The sequence below is a fragment of the Lupinus angustifolius genome, chromosome LG09, assembly GCF_001865875.1.
Source record: "Lupinus angustifolius cultivar Tanjil chromosome LG09, LupAngTanjil_v1.0, whole genome shotgun sequence".
In the NCBI taxonomy this organism is placed as follows: Eukaryota; Viridiplantae; Streptophyta; class Magnoliopsida; order Fabales; family Fabaceae; genus Lupinus; species Lupinus angustifolius.
In genome coordinates, this window is record NC_032017.1 from 10,343,755 (window position 1) to 10,359,939 (window position 16,185).

At 34.2% G+C, this 16,185-nt stretch overlaps 2 protein-coding genes and 1 long non-coding RNA gene across 3 annotated transcripts; 1 reads left to right on the forward strand and 2 right to left on the reverse strand.

Moving 5' to 3' along the window:
* On the forward strand, positions 305-5,487 carry LOC109357195 (thioredoxin-like protein CITRX2, chloroplastic). The gene is made up of 5 exons (XM_019600975.1): positions 305-575; positions 1,711-1,833; positions 4,436-4,516; positions 4,733-4,874; positions 5,472-5,487. The coding sequence occupies exons 1-4, from the start codon at positions 345-347 to the stop codon at positions 4,847-4,849; spliced, it is 552 nt and encodes a 183-aa protein (XP_019456520.1). The 5' UTR covers positions 305-344; the 3' UTR covers positions 4,850-4,874; positions 5,472-5,487.
* On the reverse strand, positions 6,348-15,204 carry LOC109357194 (plastid division protein PDV1). Its single transcript, XM_019600973.1, has 2 exons — positions 14,837-15,204; positions 6,348-7,264 (listed from the first exon to the last, which is right to left on the reverse strand). Exons 1-2 carry the CDS (start codon positions 15,143-15,145, stop codon positions 6,749-6,751), a joined length of 825 nt encoding a protein of 274 aa, XP_019456518.1. The 5' UTR covers positions 15,146-15,204; the 3' UTR covers positions 6,348-6,748.
* Positions 7,275-9,484, reverse strand: LOC109357196. The gene is made up of 3 exons (XR_002108834.1): positions 9,008-9,484; positions 8,591-8,797; positions 7,275-8,060 (listed from the first exon to the last, which is right to left on the reverse strand). It is a non-coding gene; the product is annotated as an uncharacterized LOC109357196 (long non-coding RNA).

The window sequence follows — 16,185 nt, forward strand, 5'->3', positions numbered from 1 at the left end:
CTTACTAAACTTTCTAACACTATTTTACAACTACCACAAGATCTATCTAGTAGAAAAAGTCTTGTTAAATTATGAGAATATCAAAAGGTTAATGATTAAAAAATTTAAGAACATCATTTATTGGAAGAAATAATCCTACATTCCGAAATGAATTAATTTTTTATCCAAAAATGGTGAGAAACATTAGTATACCAAAAAAAACACTGTTTTACAACTTAATTTTTCCCATAATCAAATTTGTTGGATGAAATTTAGCATTTTGATCTTTACTCTATTTAAAAAGAAGATATGGTAATGGTAAACCCCAAAACTCAAAAACCTTGTTCTTCTAACCCCATAGAACAATGGCTCTTCTCCTTTGTCATGTTCCTCTTCAAACCTTGGCCACAGTTTCATCCATTTCTACCTTTGCTTCTAACTCCAAACCACCCTGTGTTTCTCTAACCAATCAACAAAGCTATCTTCTCTTCACACCCAGAGGCCTCAACAATAGTTTTCTTTCACTTTCCACTATGCCCAGAAAGTTATTGTGTAAGCCACCACAGGGAAAATATGTCAGAGAAGACTATCTTGTGGTATGGCTACATCTTGTAGTTCATTTCTTTTATCATATTCTTTTTAGTTTTAGGTCGGTTTCCGAGTTGGATTTTAGAGAAGAATGAAGAGAAATGAGATGTTTCAGCCAACTTGTTTTCCTTTCGTTTTTTTCTCCTTCAAAATTCAACTTGCAGACGGACAGACCCTGAGTCTGTTTGTGAATATTCATGGGTTATAGTTTTCATTTTAGCTTAATGGTTCGTTTTCGAGATGAATTCTAGAGGGAAAGGAAGAGAAACAGAAGGTTTCAGAGCCATGCAATACATTTGTGTGAGATGATTTGTTTTCTCTCTATTTCTTCCCCTTCAAAATACAACTCGCAAAGAAATTCTGGGTTCTGTTTGTGAATATTCATGGGTTATAGCCGTTTTGTTCTTGCGTCAACCTTAAGCGTATTTTTTTTAAAAAAACAATATTGGTGGCATTTGATAGTCTTGTTAGAATAAGACAGAAGATAACGTATAAGTTATGTTATCTTTTTGACATATTTTTGTAAATGGAAAAGAACAAGATGCAAGGGTTGAAAGATGGGACATTTTGGTTCCATTAAATGGATTTGGAGTCAGTGACTTCAACGAATCGAACCATACAATCTGCTTAGATTCCGAGTTATATTTTGATTTTTTTATAGGCAAATGTTAGTATTTATAATAGATAGGACTTGAACTCTCAACCTCCTTATAACTTCATTCCTTGAACCCTTCCACATGACCACCTTTTGACTCCCATATTTTTATTCTAATTTGCTGAGATTGGAATCTAAGCCTTCCGAATATCCAATCTTCATCCAACAACTTGAATTTTCGCCAAAGTTACCATTTTTTGAAGTCTCCGAAACCCAATGTTCCAATTTGTTCTGTCCTCATGCCAAGTGCATATGTAAATATTAGTGAATATTCACAGGTTATAATTGTTTTCTCTAGAAGCAACTACAACATTATACTTTCCAATTTATGGGTTTTATTTCATTTTATTGTTCACTTGTTTACTTTTAGATTCCTATGATATTGATATAGGAGTTCTGAAACTGAAGTAAGAAGGGATTTTTTCCATATAAATTAGTTGAAGTTTGATGCTGTATTAATGTCATTGCACGTTATTTCGGATCTGCAGAAGAAGTTATCAGCTCAGGAAATCCAAGACCTGGTGAAGGGAGAAAGAGATGTACCTCTTATTATTGATTTTTATGCAACATGGTGTGGACCATGCATCTTAATGGCTCAAGAACTTGAGATGGTATGTGGTTTAATCGATGTTAAAAAATTTTAACTATTGATGTTCTATACAGCCTCGAATGCGTATCTGATGTTGACTTATACTTTCGTGCTAGCTATTTGCATGTTTTCCTTTTGTCGTTTTCGTACCTCGAACTTCTTATGAGATTCTCAGACATAAAAGAAGACAGTGTTAATAACCATTATGAGTGTTCAGTCATTTGTAGATTGTGTTGTCAAATAGTTCCTTCTAACATTTAACACTGGTTTATCAAAAGTAAAACTGTCACAATCAGTTTACACAATGCAAACTTGGAATTTCAATGATTAAAAAAATTTGCCTGAGTTATTTTCAGAAACTATCAAATAGTGTAGTAATTTGATGCTTTCTGATTGATAATGGAGTGTCTTGTCTTTCATGTTTTAATTCTCGTTTCATGTTGGAACAGACTTACTAGAATGAAATTAATGACTTCATTGTTAAATGCTAAGTATGCAATAAGACAATGAATTTGGAATCATATTCTTATATTTCGCTCCAATATTTTAAATTACGGTTGTGGTCGTCACAGCGATAATGGTTGTGATTACTGCATTTGCGGTCATTGCGGCTGTTGCGATATGAATTATTTTGTAATTAAAAATATATTTTTGAATTCGATGCGGTCCGATTCGACTTGATGTGGCCCAAGTACGGTTGCGTTGTGGCCTGATGTAGCCGCATTATTGTGATTCGGTGTCATACCGCAATTGTGGTGTGATGCGGTTGTGGCAGCGGCGATCACCGCAATCGAAGTATTGCTGCCGCATCACATGATGGGATCTGCAAATTTAAATCATTGTCCCAAAATCAGGGGTTTCCATCTGCTGGATTGTGTGTTTGGTTAGCGATGACTAATAACAACATATGGTTTATTTGTTGCAAGAACCTTGATCTCTTGCCAGAATTTTCATTAGTCATGTTAAGTTGCAATGATGTTTACCAATTGTCTACAAGGATGAGACTGTATTTAGCTAGCTTTGTTCCAAATTATATTTCGGTTGTTCTTCGTATGGAGACTGAAAGTTGGATTGACAGTGATATTAATAGGGCGTGCAAATTTTCCGAGAAAAAGTTGTACTCAAATTCTGGAAACAGACTATCCGCTTGCGGGAGTAAAATTGTGTACTTCTACACTCCAAGACCCAACTAGATGAGAGTCTCGTACACCGGGCCGCCTTTTTTTTAAGTTGCGATCAAATTGTGAGTAATATATTAGTTGTAGTGGGTCCTGTGTTTTTGTTTCGTCATTGTTGGTCTCTTACCATGCATGGATGAATCTGGCAACAAAAAATAGTCTTCAAAGAAAATGTTTTGAAAGTGATTATTAAACAGCATAACCTAGAAAGTTTAATATGTTGGGCTTCCTGTAAATTGATATTTTAATAATCAATCTTTGCCTTTGGTGCCTTATCCATGTCACCTAGCTATATATGATGTTTTCAGACTTCTACATGTTCAATATTTTTGGTACACATTAATGCATTGATGATTGATAAAGGAATTTTAGCTTCTTGCAAAAATCGCTTAGATCTGGAGCTTGTGTCATTCTAGCAACCCAATGCCTGAGAATCCTACCTAGTGGGGTCTAGGGAGGGTAGATTTATGTAACCTTATACTCGTAAGCGAAGAGGGTAGATGTACACAACTTGTGTCATTTTGGATTTTTATATTTTGAGGACGTTGAAATTAACTTGATAGATCTGGCATGTTATTTAACTCTATTTGAAGGAGCTTTTATGTTTGATTTTAAATGCTGAGCATGCACTGGGTGTGACTATATACTTGGGCTGCATGAAATTTGAATCCAAGAAGACCAGAACTGGTTTCTCACTTACTCTGCATCTAATGCAATTTGATCAATAAAAATCTTTCAGAACTTATGTTTAAGCTAACTGAAAAGGTTTCATTGTGTATTGTGTTTTGATATTTTACCTATATAAGTATTATGGCATCATTCAATCCATATAGCCAACCCCACGTAGTGAGATAAAGATTTGGTTGTTGTTGTTGTATTTTACCTATGTAACGTGCTTAACTTTATATATTTTACCCGTCAGAAAAAAATCAAGGGTAGTGTAATGTCATCTCCTAGTAGTTGTACTAAAATTAAGGCTGTTTGGAGTGAACATCTACGAGCGAGAATCACAGGTAGAGCATGTAGTTTTAGAAGCTTTGCAGTTTTACCAATGTCCTACTGAAATTTCAAATTAGTGTTAGCTATAACCTGTATAATAATTATTACCAATGATCTAAATTGCGGATCACATCATGTGATGCGGCTGCAATATTGCCATTATAGTGACCGCATCATACTGCAATTGTGGTGTGACATGAATCACGACGATGCATTTGATGAATTGAACTTTAGGGACAAATTGCAATCATGCTGGTTCTTTAACTCGTTGTCTGTTAGAATGTACATGTCTTCTTAACAGTACATGTAATAAAAGTATACATGGCTTTTGAATCTGTTTCATAACTGTTTGGTTTGCATTGCTTGTGCATGTTTCAATTGATAGTGTGGTTCCTGATTCAACAGTGGTGAGTACAGAAGTAACATTTCGTATTTAAATTTATACAGCTTGCAGTTGAGTACGAGAAAAATGCGATAATTGTTAAGGTTGATACAGACGACGAGTATGAATTTGCACGCGACATGCAGGTAATTAGCCTATTTATGTTTACAGTTAAACATTTATGGAATTACAGTTAGTAGATCTCTATCAAAGTCGAAAACAGGGATAGACGGATTGTCTTCCTTCTTTTAATGACAAATGTACCTTATGATTTGGGTATTTTATTGTTTGTATCATTGTGATTTCAACTTAAGATTTGAATGTGGCTGTATCTGAAGAAGACTTTAATATCATTATTTCAGGTTCGAGGGTTGCCGACCTTGTTCTTCATTAGTCCTGATCCAAACAAAGATGCAATTCGAACTGAAGGACTTATCCCAATTCAGATGATGAGAGATATTATTGACAAGGAAATGTGATACCTAGGTCCTGTAAATTGAAGTCCTAACCAATTCATATGATTTTGGGCTTTTAGCTTTTTAAGGTTATAAATTGTATGATAATTTCTGTAAGCTTTGATTCACATATTTTGTACCATCACATGTGATTTCATTAATCAAATATAAAAATATGATATTTAATGCACTGTCTTTTAGTGTGTTAGGTTGTGAATTGAGATTATATACTTCAATTTTATTATCCTGTCACCCTCTTAGGAAGGTTTTTGGTGCAATTGGAAGTTTCTAACATCCTTGTAAACTAGAAGACTAGAAGGGGCGGTCCGATTTCTAACTGGATTTAAAAACGACTATGGTTTGTAATCTTAACTCAATGAGGGTTTGGACCATTTTGAACCAGCGAAATTTCAGTCTGACTGCATTAAACTTGGTTAAACCAGAATAACTCGGAAAGTAAATTGAACAGTTCACTTATAAAACAAAACAGTATTCTAATATTTTGTTTTACTCCGACCCAAAAAAGATAGGAATATATTAATTCAATATAATTATACATAATTATTAGTTATACAAAATTTTACATTTATATATAATTATATACTTATAGATAATTATTAATTATATATAAAGTTGTCCGACCGAATGGTTTAACTGTTTAAACTGATTAAACCTAATACAAAACATTTTCAAGTTTGATATATGGCTTGAGTTTCACAACATTGCTAGAAACTATGTAAGTGAATTGATGGCAAAAAAAGTTTGGCTTGTGGGTACCCGTAAAAATCCTACAATAATAGGTTATATGTAAGAACAAGTATTATGATAGGAAAACGGGTTGACAGACACGACAGTGCATGTCAACACGCTAGTTATATATAAATCCAAAACAATTAGTAACTAACGTGACATAATTTTAATATTCCAATTTATCCTTTTGTAACCTCCCCATTAATGATTACAAGAAATTTTTACACATTCTTCAATTATTTTCCATCAATTCATCACTACTCTTCGATACTTTCTCTTACTTATCTAATTTATCTCTTTCTCGGTCCAAGAACACATTTGACAACTCAAATATCACACGAAAAAATATTTAATGACACCCTAATAATTATTGCAGGCACGTGATAAGAAATTTGTAGAAACTTTTGTATATCATGTGAACAACTAGAGTTCAATTTTATTGTATTATTAATCTTCATAAATCTTTAGTATTTATTGAATGTCTATATTGCATTTCTTATTTTTAAATTTTTTTCTTAAAGAATTGTAACAAAAATATGATACACTTTATATCAAAAAAATAAAAATGTGAGTCAACAAACACAAAGACATGGTAGTTATAATAAAGACAAAAAAAATTATAATATAAAATACTCGCCAATACAAAAAATACATTCATATTCACCAAATGAATTATATAAAAATTAAATACTTGGAAACATGATAGGATTCACAGAAGAAGATTATAACGAGGATGGAAAGAAAAAAATGAAGGCAGAAGGCATTAGGCACATATCATAAACGATAGTAACTATTATAGCAAGAAGAATGAAAACAAACTCAGTTTACTCCAAGCATATGCACCTTAACTGGGAATCCAACAAAGAGAACTTATATCTCACTCCTCACTAGACTAACTACTATGGCACTTTGCAAACTTTAGGTGGCACAGAAAACCAAGACGCCAAAGAGCCTCAACTCAAGGGGCACCATGTGCCTTTGAAAATAGCTTGATTCAGGGATTGGATCTCACTGAGATAGTTTCGGATACACTTTAGCCTACACTCCCTTCCCCTCACCATGTATTAGACCTCCTTTGTAGAAGAAAAAACATAGACTAAGACCACCCAAAGATAAAAATAACACTTAGACAAAAAACATAACCCACTCATCATTTGACCGGATAAAGTGCGCTTAACCTCTAGCCAACAACACATCCAAATTACTGGAATGGGTACCGGACGTAGAGTCCTCCAGTTGAGTTGTTCTTCCGACAGTTCTGTTCCTATGAACTCTATCTTCTTGTCTAAATGGGTGGTCATGATATGTTACCTGGTGCAAATGAAGCAAAGCAATCATGCTAACTGCAACCATTGCAGCATTGCCCACCATCCCACCCATATGATCCAATGCAAGAGATTTCTTCACAAAATTGATGCTTGAGAGAAAAACATTGATTAGTATATTAGACCCCTTCCCTTTCTCGATCGCAAAATTCTCAGCACCTCTACAGTTTGGTTGTCCATAAAGAGTTTCAGGCGAAACGAGGCAGCTTGCATCATGTACATCTCCAACAAAAGCTAGAGCTTCTTCAATGACTTTGTATTTTTTACCTTGGTGCTCTGCCAGTCTCATTGCAAGAACAACTCTGCTCTGTTCTAAACGTGCAATTGCTGCATCTCTCTCAACACGCTGCTGTGTTTGAATGGTCTGTTAAACATACAAAATGCAATTATGATTAGAACATTTGTAAAAACAAATTCAAGTAAAAACCCTAAGGTAGAAATTAACTGATAAATTAATCTTATGTTGCATTAAAAGCTAGAGTGGAGACAACGCCTCCTGCACAGGCATATACTGATGGTCCATTTTATCAACTATGGTTTTGCCAATAAACCATAACCCTTTTAATTAAGTTACCATATACATGTTATACAAACTTGTCTTTTCATTGAATAATGGTTTCATTTTATGGGGGTCTATCTCATCTTGATTGTTAATTTATGAGGGTTATTCAAGTGGTAGGTGTCATGCCATGAATATTATGTTAGGAGTGTTAGTTTGTGTTAGAATATTTGGGTTATTCATGTGCTAGTCTCTTAACATTAGTAAACTAGTCTCATTGAGCTGGGATTGTTCTAATTGTACTAGACAAATACAAGCAGTATGTTACTGTTTTGCAACACATCAGATCATCATTATGTTAGTGTTTTGCAACACATCAGATCATCATATTCATAATAGCATTTAGAGTTCATTATCTCTCCTCTCAATCATATTGCCCATATTTTCAGCATGGTATAAAAGCAGTACCAATATGATACCCGCAGCAGTAACATAAAAATTGGGGATGTTTCCAGATCTGTATCCAATACCAATATTTGTATGAAACACCTGTATTCGTATTTTTTGATGTAATCCCTTATTTTGCGATTGCATGCCACCCTCAAAGTCCAGTTTTTCAAAAAGTGTGAATACAAATACTAGTTTTGTTATCACCAATTACCTCCCTAAAATCACATTCTCACTCTTCCAATCTTGTCATCCTCAAAATCATCACAAAAAATTATAGCAGATACTCATCCATACCCGTGCAATGTCTCTATCCCATGACGTGTTCCTTCCCAAAATTTTATATTTTCCTACATCCTGTGGCTGCCATTTTCAGGTAATTGTTGAAGTGTGTGCAATCAATAGGTGCCCCACACCCTTTATTGGCACAACCCAATAAATGATTCACCACTCACCACAAGCTCCACCATGTTCTGCAATGGTCGTGCCATGATTGCTGCAGGGATAATAAGACACCCCCTTTGGCCTACCCTTTGTGCAGAATATATTGATTTCACTTCCCAACTCCCAGCATAACCCTGTTCTACTTGGTGCATTTCGCCAGTTTTGCCAGTTTCAATGCTATGAATCACACATGACTGTTGTTACTATTTTAACATTTATCAGTCTCTTTTTCAAAAAGGAAATTTGTCCACGTTCAGAGGACACCAATTAGCTACGAGGCGAAACATCATTTCCAAAAACCAAGCATGCACTGCACATCTCCAGCCACTTACTGACACACTACAATGTGCCTATGGCAGTATTTACCAGTGAGGATGACTACCCAAGTTGCCTACCCATTTTGGCCAGATCCCAACTTTTTTTTATGTTTCGACCATTCCTCAGTCATGAACTGGCATTATACAGTTTTCCTTGTCTGTTAAGCATTGTTCCTTGTGGAACACTTAGCTCCTACCTACAACTATTTTGCTCTTAATGTTTGGCTTTGTATCTTCACGGGTTGCTGCATTTGTTTGTTTGTTAGATTGAGTTCACTTCAAAAAACAATCTACATTATCAGCTGCTTTGACCCATTTTATAGCCTAATTCAGTTTTCCATATTCCCAATACATTTTCAAAGTTTTTAGATCTCCTTTTCAAAATTGATATTATTGAAACTTCCAAATGCTTCTCTCTCTCTGTATTTGGAGAGGTTTGGGGCTTGTTGATGATTGTATGCCACAGAATTTAAGTTAACTATCTTATCTAAAGTGTCTATTCCTCCTTGGCCATGCTACGTTCCAACTAGCTCCTCTGAGTTTGGCTGTGCCCCAGAATTTTTGCTAATTGTCTTACCTAAAGTATCTATTCCTCTATGGCCATGCTACATTCCAACTAGCTCTTCTCAGTTTGGCTGTGCACCATTCCATTTTCCAGTAATGATGATTTTGTCTATTGAGTGTGTGAGTATGAAGCACAAATACTTCAATATCCGTCAGTATCCATATCTGACATGTATCCGATAGGGGGCACATCTGTTGTCCCACAAGTAGTGTCACTGCATGTACCATCAACATGTAATTGGTTGAAAAAATATATTGAAGTTAAAAAATTAATAATTAACTATTTTTCTGACCTATCTCAACTGATGACACATGCAGTGCACAACTTCTGGGACAGGAGATATGCACCCTATCCAAAACCAATACTCTCCGATAATCTTAAAATGTTTTTCCGACACCTCTCCAGACATCCAAACTAGTGAAACTACCATACAGAAGCATTTTAAGAGGGAGGAAAAAGAAAGCATAACACACTAAATAAAATCAATCAAATAGAAAAAGGAAAATATAATTCAATCTACTAAGTGGAATTGTAGAGAGAGAAAAGACAATACATCTATATTGCATAAAGAAAGAAGAAATGTATCTCCATATCAATGATACAGAATTAGATGAGATCGACACTATTCTATTTGTGAGTGCAATAAATAATGATTTATGACAGTATGTTCTTTATTTGGAATTTCAGAACAATTATATGTTTATTACGTTTTATGAATTTTATGTACATGTTTTATATGTGTATCTCAAACATATCGTATCCTATAATTTTCAAGAATATGTAAATCAACATATCGGATACAATAATAACCGATACTTGTACCTGTATCAGTGCTACACAATGTGTAATGCCTCATTTTGCATAGTTGTCTTTTGATCTATGATTTAAGAAGCCAATATTATATTGTTAGGCTATTTTCTTTAGGTGTGTTTATTTGTAACAAGCTAAGCGAATAATAACATTCAGCTTTATGGACAGTGTAAGAATATTATGGTTATTCATAGGTAATGTGGTGCTATACTGTTTTAATCAGTAGAGCTTGTACTAGTAGCTTTACACCAGTACTTGACCTATATTGTTAGTATAAATAAATAGGAAAATTATGTTACTGCTTCATAAAATTGGCATCCTTTGATGTCATTCCAATTTCTAACCTATTAAAAATAGGGTAAATTACACTAACCTCCACCACCTTTGAGGATATAACACCTAATCCCATATTTTTTTTAAAATGACACTACATCCCTTTGACCATATTTGACTAACACTTCTGTTAAATTATACTATCAGAATATTCTAATTAACTATGGTTCCTACATTCAAAAAAAAAATAATCAGGAATATAAACCAGAAAAGCATAACATATACTTCAAATATAACAGCTTATTAACTTAAGAAAAAATTTCAAAATCGTACATCAAAAACTTAATAACATTCATATCAATAATCATCAGGAAATGAACAATGTTAATACTTTTATACGGATCACAGGCTTAATAGAACTATAATTGCAAATTCCAGGCTGTGGCGGTATTTACCGGGTCCTCAAATTAAGTTAGAAATTAGAATTGTAGAATTGTCATCTCCATAAGCACCTTATCAAAAGGTCACAACCACCACACCACCACGCTCTAACCAACTACACAGAACATCACTACATTAAACCGCCATAAATCCATCAGCCCATAAACAGAAACCAGCATCATGAGACAATTGAAACCACCACATACACAAACCCCTGCAAAGTGATCAATAAAATCCAAAATGTGTGCCAGCTGCTCAATACCACAAGAAGAGTTAACTGAGAACGCTTTGTTTCATAGCAGAAGACACACTTCAGCACCCTTATCTCAACTGATGACACATGCAGTGCACAACTTCTGGGACAGGAGATATGCACCCTATCCAAAACCAATACTCTCCGATAATCTTAAAATGTTTTTCCGACACCTCTCCAGACATCCAAACTAGTGAAACTACCATACAGAAGCATTTTAAGAGGGAGGAAAAAGAAAGCATAACACACTAAATAAAATCAATCAAATAGAAAAAGGAAAATATAATTCAATCTACTAAGTGGAATTGTAGAGAGAGAAAAGACAATACATCTATATTGCATAAAGAAAGAAGAAATGTATCTCCATATCAATGATACAGAATTAGATGAGATCGACACTATTCTATTTGTGAGTGCAATAAATAATGATTTATGACAGTATGTTCTTTATTTGGAATTTCAGAACAATTATATGTTTATTACGTTTTATGAATTTTATGTACATGTTTTATATGTGTATCTCAAACATATCGTATCCTATAATTTTCAAGAATATGTAAATCAACATATCGGATACAATAATAACCGATACTTGTACCTGTATCAGTGCTACACAATGTGTAATGCCTCATTTTGCATAGTTGTCTTTTGATCTATGATTTAAGAAGCCAATATTATATTGTTAGGCTATTTTCTTTAGGTGTGTTTATTTGTAACAAGCTAAGCGAATAATAACATTCAGCTTTATGGACAGTGTAAGAATATTATGGTTATTCATAGGTAATGTGGTGCTATACTGTTTTAATCAGTAGAGCTTGTACTAGTAGCTTTACACCAGTACTTGACCTATATTGTTAGTATAAATAAATAGGAAAATTATGTTACTGCTTCATAAAATTGGCATCCTTTGATGTCATTCCAATTTCTAACCTATTAAAAATAGGGTAAATTACACTAACCTCCACCACCTTTGAGGATATAACACCTAATCCCATATTTTTTTTAAAATGACACTACATCCCTTTGACCATATTTGACTAACACTTCTGTTAAATTATACTATCAGAATATTCTAATTAACTATGGTTCCTACATTCAAAAAAAAAATAATCAGGAATATAAACCAGAAAAGCATAACATATACTTCAAATATAACAGCTTATTAACTTAAGAAAAAATTTCAAAATCGTACATCAAAAACTTAATAACATTCATATCAATAATCATCAGGAAATGAACAATGTTAATACTTTTATACGGATCACAGGCTTAATAGAACTATAATTGCAAATTCCAGGCTGTGGCGGTATTTACCGGGTCCTCAAATTAAGTTAGAAATTAGAATTGTAGAATTGTCATCTCCATAAGCACCTTATCAAAAGGTCACAACCACCACACCACCACGCTCTAACCAACTACACAGAACATCACTACATTAAACCGCCATAAATCCATCAGCCCATAAACAGAAACCAGCATCATGAGACAATTGAAACCACCACATACACAAACCCCTGCAAAGTGATCAATAAAATCCAAAATGTGTGCCAGCTGCTCAATACCACAAGAAGAGTTAACTGAGAACGCTTTGTTTCATAGCAGAAGACACACTTCAGCACCCTAATGCGAGATCCACTACCACTGATGAACTGCACGATTGTGAATCTTCATCTGTGCCTCAAAAGTCAAGACATATATTGGCGATGCACCCTTCTCACCATAGTGTAATATCTTCTGTGTTTGTCCTTGTGTTTTTCTTAGTCTCAGACTTTTAGGATTCCATTAGCTAAGATTAGGCTTATTGAATTTAATGGGTGGTGTTCATATTTCTGATGGTTCGGGTTTTGTAGGTTGTTATTTTATTTTTGGTTGGATAGCAATCAGTGTTGTTGATGGTGGATGGCATCGCATGGTGTTTGCCAAAATTCCACCATAGAAAATAACATAATCCACATTACAACATCACAGTAAGGCAACAAGCAACAAATGACATACATAAGGTTCAACAAAATTCATCAAGTCTCATAAAGTCAACAGAAACTTAAAATTTATGATACTAAAAAGTAAATTAAGCAATACTAAAGGTCACGCCCAGTGTTTTAAATTGTGGTTGTGGTCGCGATTACAGTTATTGTGATGTGGATTGCGGCCGTTGTGGTGTAAATTAATTTATGAGTAAAAATATATTTTTGAAATTGATGTGGTCTGATGCAGCCTGATGCAGTTGCGTTGCAGCTGGATGTGGCCCAAATGCGGCTATGTTGCAGTCCGATGTGGCCAAATAATTGTGATTCAGTATCAAACCGCAATTGCACTCGCATAACGTGATGCGGTCCACAATTTAAACCACTGCCCTTTTTCCGGATGATAATATTTTCAGGCAATATCTTTCATCCTTTCCGTATTTGATGATGTAATAAAACAGGTACCCAAAAGTATGAAAGATCTCCCCAACACTAGGAAAATCTTAATGGAATGGAATAAGTAGGATTCAGGTGATAACGGGGTAATTCTTGAATAGAACTGAGATAAAATCATATTAGATAAATAAGAATGTTTTGGAGAAGAATTACAACTGCTCTCCAATAACCAGCCACCAAATCCTAATTCTGCCAAATACTACTTAATAGAGGTACAGCCACCGATCTTTATATTAACCCAAATAGACTAAAAATAGATAAACTAAATTAGATAAACTATTAAAAGATAAATAAGAATATATAAACTAAACCAGATAAAATGGATAACCAGATAAACTATTAAAAGATAATACTAATAGATAAACTAAAGCAGTACAGTATACTCCAAACCAAAACTAGCACACAATTAAAGAAACCACTTCGATATACTATAACAAAGTTAATTCCCATTCACATATCAGCCTAGAGACCAGAGCATTGGTGAATCTACTGGGATATGAAAAGGTAAAACCATCCTGCTCCTGCACACACACCTACACTTATCTTCAAACCAAACATCGTGTTTTGTACATCATGCCATCATGTGTTTTCTCTGCCCAAGATATAACACTAATAAGGTGAGTTTAGCACAATGGTAAGGTTGATTGCCTTGTGACTTGAAGGTCATAGATTCAACTCCTGGAAAGAGCCTCTTTCACTTGCGAGAATTAGGCTATATACATCTATCCTCCCAGTGGGCTCCCACTGGGAGGAAGCCTTGGCCACCTTTTTTTAGAGATAACATGTATACTAAATCTTAAGGTCAAATAAATGTTGTGCATTGTTGGCAATGCCCAGTTCTTAAGCTTCAAGATGTTAGAAGATAACAACAGGGTTTGACATTTAGTTAAAGCTTCCTAAATGTGTGTGTTAAAACAGGACAGAACATAAAATATGAGGGGGAAAAAAGAATAGGACACAGTTTAAAATATGAGATACATTTTGGTTCCACTAAGAAGAGAAAAAAAACACTAAGAAAACATTTTAACCTCCCAGACTGCCCCACTAGGGTCTGTTTGCGAGTAAATTTAGAATGGAATGAAGGATGAGGGAAGGCTTCAGAGTCACCTCGATAGTGTCTCTGATGGCTCTCAAGTCTTCTTTTTCCTTTTCTCCCCCTCCAAAATTCAACTTACAAACAAAATCTAAACGGAAGCCTCGTGCACTGAGCAACAAAAGACACTCCATTCGATTTTATTCTGTTATTGGACTAAATGGCACACCAATTTCATCACATTTCAAGCTACAATACAATATCGTTCTAATAAATTATAAAACAATCAGTAACAAAAAATTCCACGCCTAATTAACACTCAAATAAACCCTACATAAAACAACGAATATATCCGTATCGAGAGCATAACAAAACCTACATTAACGAAGCAAACGGAATTCCAATTAAAAGTGTGAAGAAAATGGAAAACTCACATGAAAAAACTCGAGCTGGTCTTCAAGATTTTCTAGCGCGGTCCTTATAGCGTTGAGGCTCTTAGCTTCATGAATTGCAGATTCATCTTCGTCAGGACGGAAGTCCTTGACGAACACGAATCCGCCGCGGTTTTCGGCGGCACCATCGGCGGCGGCGGAGAGGATGTTGTGAGAATTCTTAAGGGTTTTGATAGAGCTGAGAAAGTGAGACCTAGAGATAGAGTGAATTGCGTCGCTGAGCTTGTCGTGTAGGTCCCAGATATTCTCTAGAACCAATTCGATTTCTTCGATTTCCATATTCCATTTCATCTCATCACAAATGAGTGCAACACAAACACCAACCACTGCTTTGCTTTGCAATATGGAAGGAACAATTTTAATTTTAAGATTATTTTTTTGTTCTATTACTGTTTTACTCTCAACTAGGACTAATCAATTTCGGGCTTTATATTACTCCCCATGACAGGTATACATATATAAATATTAACAATATAATAAAAAAAACTCTCTCATGCCACATGTCATTTTCTCATTCTCTCATGTCAAATGTCACTTTCTCCTTCTCTCATGACACATGTCACTTTCTCATTTCGTCATGTCACATGTCATTTTCTCCTTACATTTTTTCTTTTATGCTACATGTCACCTCTTTCTCACATATTTTTATTCTTACTTTTTATACATTATATAGTTTATATGCTAATAATAATTTAATATAAATTAGCTACCCCACTAACTAAAATTGAGTGTTTACAACATCTATGTTTTGTTATGTTGTTAAAAAGTAATAGTCATTGAACATTAGATGAAATTGAAATCATTTTTCACATTCATATTATTTCTTTACATTAATCTATCTATATAATTTAATGTTTACCATCGATCTAAGAGTAATTGTACTTTTTCACCTCATCAAAGTTTTTTGACATTTTTCGCACTGAATTTTAATATTACAGTTCAGATTCTTTGAATTTTAATTTTTCTCTATTAACAACATAATAAAAAAAACTTCCTTATGTCACGTGTCAATTTCTCCTTACATTTTTTCCTTTATGTCACATGTCACTTCCTCCTCAAATTTTTTCCTTCCTACTTTTTATATATTTTATGTGTTAATAATAATTTAATACTAATTGTAGAAAATTCAAATTAAAAATTATCAATTTATTTTTCTTATGTGCTCAAACATTCAAATACACAAGTAAGATGTATATTCTTAATAATATGAATGTATGAGTAATATGTGCGTTTTAACTATGCGAATGTACGGGTAACATGTGTGTTTTTAGCCGTGCGAATGTACGGGTAACATGTGTGTTTTTAGCCATGCGAATGCACGGGTCACATGT

Excerpts from the sequence above, each read along its gene's own strand:
- LOC109357195 (XM_019600975.1), top strand. The coding sequence starts at position 345 with ATGGCTCTTCTCCTTTGTCATGTTCCTCTTCAAACCTTGGCCACAGTT. Across the intron at positions 576-1,710 it reads TCAGAGAAGACTATCTTGTG|AAGAAGTTATCAGCTCAGGA; the intron begins GTATGGCTACAT and ends TCGGATCTGCAG. Across the intron at positions 4,517-4,732 it reads AATTTGCACGCGACATGCAG|GTTCGAGGGTTGCCGACCTT; the intron begins GTAATTAGCCTA and ends TCATTATTTCAG.
- LOC109357194 (XM_019600973.1), bottom strand. The coding sequence starts at position 15,145 with ATGAAATGGAATATGGAAATCGAAGAAATCGAATTGGTTCTAGAGAAT. Across the intron at positions 7,265-14,836 it reads ACCAGCTCGAGTTTTTTCAT|ACCATTCAAACACAGCAGCG; the intron begins GTGAGTTTTCCA and ends TATGTTTAACAG.